The sequence below is a fragment of the Camelina sativa genome, chromosome 9 (assembly GCF_000633955.1).
Source record: "Camelina sativa cultivar DH55 chromosome 9, Cs, whole genome shotgun sequence".
In the NCBI taxonomy this organism is placed as follows: Eukaryota; Viridiplantae; Streptophyta; class Magnoliopsida; order Brassicales; family Brassicaceae; genus Camelina; species Camelina sativa.
Genome location: NC_025693.1, coordinates 37112054 through 37120644, shown reverse-complemented (window position 1 = coordinate 37120644; position 8591 = coordinate 37112054). Strand labels below are relative to the sequence as shown.

The window sequence follows — 8591 nt, the reverse complement described above, 5'->3', positions numbered from 1 at the left end:
TCTCGTCCTCTCCCAATCCTTCCTCATCATTATACAAAAAATTACAAACTTCCTCCATTTTTAAAGAATAAAGTAGATTCGTTTTCCTCTCACATGTTTTCATTAAAATTTTAAGATCTACGTCATTATATATACTCTCTTGAATCGTTCATCTGGCTAAATTTCAACAGCTAATGAGATTTGCTTAAAATAGTAATTGCTTCATATGATTATGATAAGTAGAAAAAAATGTAAAACTATTGGCTACCAATATAATCAATCTCTCATTACAGGTTACATAATCTATATAAGTTTTGTTTGGCATTATAAATTGTTCACATGATCACTGTTCATCAGATTAAATAATGGCATACTATATACAAGTTTCATTACTTCGATGATTACGCTAATGACCTTGACATGTGGCACGATTACTAAAGATCATTGCTCTCGTGTGTGAGTATATATTTACAAAGAGATTATTCATATTTTAACTTATAAACCTGAATAAAATCGAGTCAAACATAGTATGGTGGATAAATAACGAAGACAAATGTCCCTAACTTTACGCAAAACCGGATAAAATCCAAATTTTTAACTGTGGTTTTTTTTTCTTCTATATAATAACATAAGAAAAAGTAATGAAGTATTATAATTAAGGGATTAATGTAAATAAACGAGTAGACGTAGTCGAGGGACTAGCAGATGTTTGACTCGATTAAGGGATTAATGTAAAATAAAATTAGACAGATGTTTTTACGTATATAATATACAATCAGGTTTTCGTAGGAAGTCCAAATTGTTACTCCATGTTTTTAGACTTTTGATAATATATATTTTAAATTGTAGAAATGGAACTATATGATATTACTATTTGAAAAGAGAAACCATTATTACTTAGGGGAAGTTGATATGAAATACATGATGATGAAAAGAGAATTGTGTCTATTTTGAATTATGACTTTGAGTAATATTATAAACCTAGATTTTCTTATGGAGCATGTGATGAAATTATTTCCTCTAGGTTTCCTTGTTTGTACGCAAATCATGAATCAACACTATAGGATAAAAAAATAAAATAAAAACACTACAGGATAAAAGAATGTATTTTAATAAAATAATTATAATCCCATTAAGAACATAAAATTTGGGTTAATCAATCATCACAATTTTTTTTTCTTTTGATTACGAAGAGCTTATGTTTCTTACACACACAAAAAAAAAAAAAAAAACAAGAGTGACATATTTAGCTGACTTAGTTCAATATATATATATATATATAATTGTATAAACATATAGTTACTATGCATATATATATAAAAAAAAAAACGTGTTGTGAAGTTTCTGAGAATCTACTCTATTCCACAATTGATATGTTTATTATAAATCACGTTCAACACTTTTATGGAAGTTCTTTTTTCTAGTTTGACAATTAATACCGTATGTATATGCATGCATGAGTTCAAGTTAGCTTAAAAAAAAAAAGAGAGTTACTGCTCCACAAGGACATCAACCAATTGACACATGATTTTTTCACCCAACATAGATTAGTGTTTTCTAACCATCTCTGCGTTAGCACATCATTCAGAAGACTTATAGAAAGAACAAAAAGGCACAGTAATAAACTGTCTAGAGTATGTAGACTATACAACCAAGAGTTGGATGTATACATTTCATGAAACAATATCAAATAGTTGAATAATATGTTGACTATACAACCATGTAGATCAGAAAAACCTAGCTTTCATATCTTCGTGAAATCACAAAGAGCATTAATATTTTTATTTTGTAACAATTCAATCCAACCATATGTAGTGTAATACATAGACGAGATCAGAGTTATGCAAAAATATGAACGAACTATGTATAGGCATGACAAAGAGGTTAAGAACACTATTCAAAGAGCATTAATATGCTTTTGGTTTGTGAGATATGAAAAAGAAAATCTCAATTATATTGTTGTCATGTTCTTTATTGGTTCATTTGGTTTATGATAATAATGTGAAGAGAGAATTAACTTTATTGGTTCAATTAGTTCCAATTGAACCGGTCATTATACCAATCCAATTGAACCGGTCACTGTACCAATCCAATTGAACCGGTCGTCGTTTGCTCACTCTTTTAAGGGTTTACCCTACACTTGACAGTTGACACACTCAGTCAGTCACTCACGCAAACGTTGGCACATTTGTTAAGAGTTTAGAGAGAGAGATAGCGAAATCAAGGCGAATCGAAAATGTTGGCTAGGGTTTGTAGTAGATCGGAATCTTCTTTTGCTACTGCAGCTGCTGTTTCTGCGAGATTGTTGTTCAGTACGAGCTTGTTGTTCAGTAATCTATAATTCCATCATTGATCGTCTTTGCAAAGATGGTCATCATAGCAATGCTCAAAACCTTTTCACTGAAATGCTTGTACCTACAGCTGTATGATCGACGGTTGTTGTAGCTATGGTAAATGGAGTGATGCCGAGCAACTGCTACGTGATATGATCAAAAGAAGTGTCGACCCAAATGTTGTAACTTTCAGTGCATTGATCAATGCATTTGTCAAAGAAGGAAAAGTCTCTGAGGCTGAAGAATTATACAGTGAGATGCTTCGAAGGGATATATCTCCTAATACAATCACATATAGTTCACTGATCGATGGATTTTGCAAGCACAGTCGTCTAGATGATGCGAAGCAAATGTTTAATTTGATGGTTAGCAAGGGCTGTTCTCCCAACGTAATTACTATAAATACTCTCATAGATGGATGCTGTAGGGCTAAGAGGTTAGATGCTGGAATGAAACTCCTCCATGATATGTCTAAAAGAGGCTTAGTTCCTGATACAGTTTCTTACAATACTCTTATTCACGGGTTTTGTCAAGTGGGGGATCTTAATGCTGCTCAAGACCTTTTCCAGGAGATGATTTCTCATGGCGTGTCCCCTGATATCTTTACTTGTAATATTCTTTTGAGCGGTCTCTGCGAGAATGGAAAGCTAAAAAAGGCGCTGGAATTGTTTAAGGTTATGCAGAAGAGTAAGATGGATCTTAATACTGCTACTTCTAACATCATCATCGTCAATGGAATGTGCAAAGGTTGTAAGGTAGACGAAGCATGGGAATTGTTCAATAGTCTCCCCCTCAATGGTGTGGAACCTGATGTTCAAACGTATAATATAATGATCAGCTCATTTGTCAATGAAGGGAAATTTTCAAGGGCTGAAAAATTATATGCTGAGATGTTCCGGAAAGGTGTAGTCCTTGATACTTTCACCTATAACTCAATGGTTGATGGGTTATGCAAGCAGAACCGCCTAGATGAAGCCAGACAGATGTTTGATTCCATGGCTAGCAAGGGCTGCTCCCCAGACTTAGTGACTTTTAATACACTCATTAATGGCTACTGTAAGGCTAAAAAGGTTGACGATGGATTGGAGCTTTTTTGCGAGATGTATCGAAGAGGAATAGTTGCCGATACAATAACTTACAGCACTTTGATTCATGGATTTTGTCAAGTGGGTGATCTTAATGGCGCCCTTGACATTTTCCAGGAGATGGTTTCTAGTGGTGTGTGTCCTAATACCATTACTTTCCGCAGCATGCTGGCAGGCTTATGTAGTAAGGAAGAACTACAAAAGGCAATGGCAATGTTGGAGGATCTGCACAGGAGTGTGCATGGTATGGTCCTCTACTCATTTTTATAGTCTATGTATTTTTTTCCTTTTGGGGTTTTAGAGACGAATATATATACGTATATGTATCTTTGGCTGTAGAGCTTATACTTTTCCATCTGATTAGATTCGTGTGTTTCCTTTGCAGGATCATCAATTGGAGGATAAATGTAAGAATGGATGATTCAGTGCCATTTCACTTTTATAATTCACTTTCTACACACCTACTGCAATGAAAATTAATGTTTGTGGTTCTGCTTTTTGGTTAAGTCGATTGTTCATTCCAGATATTTTATGTGTTCATGCTCATCAAGGGTTATATATTTCTGAGCGCTGTTGCAAGATATATAAACTCAAATCTTTGATCTAGTTGACATTGGTTTTACACTGTTTCATTACATCTAGTATATTGTTTTTGTTACAATTCATGCAGAGAAATTGGAAGCCTTATTGTATCAACGAACCTGTCATATCCTAAACACAAAACCAGTCTCTAGACATGGTTTCTAGAGTTCTCTTCCGTGGTTATTTGATTTTTGAGAAACATATTATTGAAGTTGATATCTGTCTTTGGTATTTTGCAGACCATGTTACACACTGTAACTTACACTTAACTAGAAGCAGTGGTTCTGGAGGCCAGAATGATAACGAATGCCTGACCTTTTTCTTGTGCCTTTTTACCGTTCTTTGCATACTAGTTTTTGGCTACTTTATATCTCAATGCTTCACATGTATCTGTTCACTTCCTGTGAGAAAATCTTACAGACGGTTTGTTTTTAACCTTCTCTCTGTTTTCCCTCGACAAAAGTATGAATGTGACTATGTGAGTGTTATCTCTGTCATGTTTTATTCTCTGCAGAGGCAACATTGACCATGCATGCACTCGAGAAAAACTACAGGTAAATACCAATTGACTCAGTTTCGTCTTTGGTCATGGTGTGTGTTTGTTTTATCTAAATCCGATATGTTTTGGTTTATTCATGTGAAACTCAACAGGCGGTTATTGATATATATTCCATCTCCACCATCGGAAGAACAAAAGAAGAAAAAATTGTAAAGCTGTCAGAATCTACCAAACCAAATCCTCTTTCAATGCTTCCATCCTATTTTTTTTTTTTTGTCCCCCATCAATCCTCAAATTTTGAAACGGTGAATTCTGAACTTTACAGGGCTGCGAAAGCTGACAACAATAAACGACTTAAATGCAAGAAAGTTCTTTTAGAAAAGAATTCTGCGAGAAGAAGCTGCGGCAGTTATGGTGATTAAACTTAAACAATACTACAATAGAGTCCAGGTTGATTCTAAAGCTTTTAAACTTCAAAACTGGGAACCAAATAATAAAAGGTCCACTGAAAACCAATTATTTTTTTTAATTTTTGCTTATTTTTAAAGTGAGACCCAATAGAAGTGCTCTAAGTTTACCGGTTCATTTAGCTTCAATTGAACCGGTTACTGTGCCAATCTAATTGAACCTGAATGGTAACAACGGTCATAAGCAGAGCGGACAAAACAGCATTAAAGTGGCCGTAGTGGACAAAACGATCGGAGCGGACCCAAAAGGGTGGTTTTATGAACCGAAAAGTAAAAGGCGGACAAATTAGACTACTTTTATTCTATTCTTCAAATATGATTATAATTTAATTTTTTTTTTAAAATACAACATAATAAAAAGATGAAAATATAAAAAATTATTTTCTGAAAAGAATTATTAATCAATATATTCTTATAGGAATTTACCGGTATTTTTGTAGAAGGTTGAGATCTAGTGTTTGTATTTCTTCTCTTAGAAGACATCACTATAGTGAAGCAAAAAAAAGAAAACAATATACAAGATAAACTTACATGATTTGAATAGATAATTATTTACTTTGATGAATGCTAGTATTTTTTTATATAGTAACAAGCTGAACAAACAATAAAAATATTGAGAGGATTTTTTTTTGTGAGTTTGTAGTGAAATTCTCTAGCAAAAGATGAGAATGGATGGTGTAAGTTTGGTTTCTCCCGATTATAAAGACCAAGAGTGTGAATGGTTGCAAAGGTTAGGGCGGACAAATCCGTCTGCGGACTGGACTGCTTTTTATTTACCATTAAGCACAAATATAGTCCACTTTACGGTCTGCTTTTAATTTTCAAATTTTTAATATTTTTTTAGTCCACTTTACTGGTAAATAAATTGTTGACAAAAACACAAACAGACAGAACCGTGGGGTCCATGTTAACCATTCACTAACTAAGTGTTTGCAGTTTACTACTTTACTCACACTTTTTACACCCACTCACTCGTTTGTACATTTGTTAAAGTGTACGGAGAGAAAAAAATCAAGGCGAATCAAAAATGTTGGCTAGGGTTTGTAGTAGATCGGAATCTTCTGCTACTGCTTATGCAAGATTGTTCAGTACGAGATTGGGTAATCGTTGCGGCGCCGCTAAGAAAAGTAGCAAGGTTGAGAAGAGTAAGCCTTCTTTGAGCGGAGGAACATTTGGAGGAGAGAGCTTGAAATTGAGAAATGGGTTTCATTATATCAAAAGCTTAGACGATGCCATTGTTTTGTTTGATGATATGGTTCGATCTCGTCCTTTCCCTTCAGAAATTGATTTCTGTAAATTAATGGGTGTCATCCTCAGAATGAATCGTCCCGATGTTGCGATTTCTCTCTATCAGAAGATGTCATTGCGCCGGATTCCATGTAATATCTACAGCTTTTCTATTCTGATGAAATGTTTCTGCGACTGTCACAAGTTGCCCTTTGCTTTGTCTACGTTTGGAAAGATCACTAAACTTGGTTTCCAGCCTAATGTTGTTACGTTTAACACGCTGCTCCACGGGTTATGTCTCCAAAATAGGATCTCTGAAGCCTTGGCTTTATTTGATCATATGGTTGAAACTGGACTAACAACACCCAATGTCGTGACCTTCAGCACACTCATGAACGGTCTTTGTATGGAGGGTCGAGTTCTCGAAGCAACGGCTCTGCTTGATCGGATGGTTGAAGAAGGTCATCAACCTGACGAGGTTACTTACAGAACTATTGTAAATGGAATGTGTAAGATGGGTGACACTGAATCTGCCTTGAATCTGCTTAGGAAGATGGAGCAAACCCACATCAAGCCCGGTGTTGTAATCTATACTGCCATCATCGATCGTCTTTGCAAAGACGGGCACCACAGCCATGCTCGACATCTTTTCACTGAAATGCTTGAGAAAGGCATTTTTCCCAATGTTGTTACCTACAACTGTATGATCGATGGTTGTTGTAGATATGGTAAATGGAGTGATGCCGAGCAACTGCTACGTGATATGATCAAAAGAAGTGTCCACCCTAATGTTGTAACTTTCAATGCATTGATCAATGCATCTTTCAAAGAAGGAAAAGTCTCTGAGGCTGAAGAATTATACAGCGAGATGCTTCGAATGGATATATCTCCTAATACAATCACATATAATTCATTGATTGATGGATTTTGCAAGCATAGTCGTCTAGATGATGCAAAGCGCATGTTTAGTTTGATGGTTAGCAAGGGCTGCTCTCCGGATATAATCACCGTAAATACTCTCATAGATGGATGCTGTAGGGCTAAGAGGTTGGATGCTGGAGTGAAACTTCTCCATGAGATGTCTAGATTAGGATTAGTTCCTGATACCGCTTCTTACAATACTCTTATTCATGGGTTCTGTCAAGTTGGGGATCTTAATGCTGCTCAAGACCTTTTCCAGGAGATGATTTCTCATGGTGTGTCCCCTAATATCGTGACTTGTGGCAGTTTGCTGGATGGTTTCTGCAATGATGGGAAAATAGATAAGGCATTGGAATTGTTTGAGGTTATGCAGAAGAGTAAGATGGATCTTGATACTGCTATATATAACATCATCATCCACGGAATGTGCAAAAGTAGTAAGGTAGACGAAGCATGGGATTTGTTCAATAGTCTCCCCCTCAATGGTGTGGAACCTAATGTTCGAACGTATAATATAATGATCAGCTCATTTGTCAATGAAGGGAACTTTTTAAGGGCTGAAGAATTATATGCTGAGATGTTCCTGATACTTTCATCTATACCTCAATGGTTGATGGGTTATGCAAGCAGAACCGCCTAGATGAAGCCAGACAGGTGTTTGATTCCATGTCTAGCAAGGGCTGCTCCCCAGACTTAGTGACTTTTAGTACACTCATTAATGGCTACTGTAAGGCAAGAAGGGTCGATGACGGATTGGAGCTTTTTTGCGAGATGTATCAAAGAGGAATAGTTGCCGATACAATAACTTACAGCACTTTGATTCATGGGTTTTGTCAAGTGGGTGATCTTAATGGCGCCCTTGACATTTTCCAGGAGATGGTTTCTAGTGGTGTGTGTCCTAATACCATTACTTACAGCACTTTGATTCATGGGTTTTGTCAAGAGGGTGATTTTAATGGCGCCCTTGACATTTTCCAGGATATGGTTTCTAGTGGTGTATGTCCTAATACGATAACTTACAGCACTTTGATTCATGGGTTTTGTCAAGTGGGTTATCTTAATGGCGCCCGTGACATTTTCCAGGAGATGGTTTCTAGTGGTGTCTGTCCTCCTGATACTATTACTTTCCACGGTATGCTGACAGGTTTATTTAGTAAGGAGGAACTAAAGAAAGCAAAGGAAATGTTGGAGGATCTGCAAAAGAGTGTGCCTGGTATGGTCATCTACTCATTTTTATCCAGTCTATTTATTTTCCTTCTGGGTTTTAGAGGCGAATGTATATATATACAGCTTTTGCTGCTGTAACATCTTGAGAAGTTTGCAACTGATGCATGTAAATAAGTCAAATTTAAGATAGAGATTCCAAATTGACCCTCTCTGATTAGCTTGGTGTGTTTGCTTTGCACTTTGCAGGATCATTAATTGAAGGATGAACGAAAGAATTGGAAGATTCAATGCCATCTTCTGTAATTCCACATTTCTACACGTCTACTAGCTT

General features: G+C 36.0%; 2 protein-coding genes and 1 long non-coding RNA gene across 3 annotated transcripts; all 3 read left to right on the top strand.

The window, feature by feature from the left end:
• On the top strand, window positions 2293-3667 carry LOC104716057 (pentatricopeptide repeat-containing protein At1g63400-like). Its single transcript, XM_019230132.1, has one exon. It carries the CDS (start codon window positions 2405-2407, stop codon window positions 3665-3667), a length of 1263 nt encoding a protein of 420 aa, XP_019085677.1. The 5' UTR covers window positions 2293-2404.
• On the top strand, window positions 4203-4994 carry LOC104714626. The gene is made up of 3 exons (XR_755878.2): window positions 4203-4533; window positions 4631-4695; window positions 4804-4994. It is a non-coding gene; the product is annotated as an uncharacterized LOC104714626 (long non-coding RNA).
• On the top strand, window positions 5781-7827 carry LOC104714627 (pentatricopeptide repeat-containing protein At1g64100-like). Its single transcript, XM_010432058.2, has one exon. It carries the CDS (start codon window positions 5973-5975, stop codon window positions 7731-7733), a length of 1761 nt encoding a protein of 586 aa, XP_010430360.1. The 5' UTR covers window positions 5781-5972; the 3' UTR covers window positions 7734-7827.

Coding starts and splice junctions, on each gene's coding strand:
- LOC104716057 (XM_019230132.1), top strand. CDS start 2,405: ATGATCGACGGTTGTTGTAGCTATGGTAAATGGAGTGATGCCGAGCAA.
- LOC104714627 (XM_010432058.2), top strand. CDS start 5,973: ATGTTGGCTAGGGTTTGTAGTAGATCGGAATCTTCTGCTACTGCTTAT.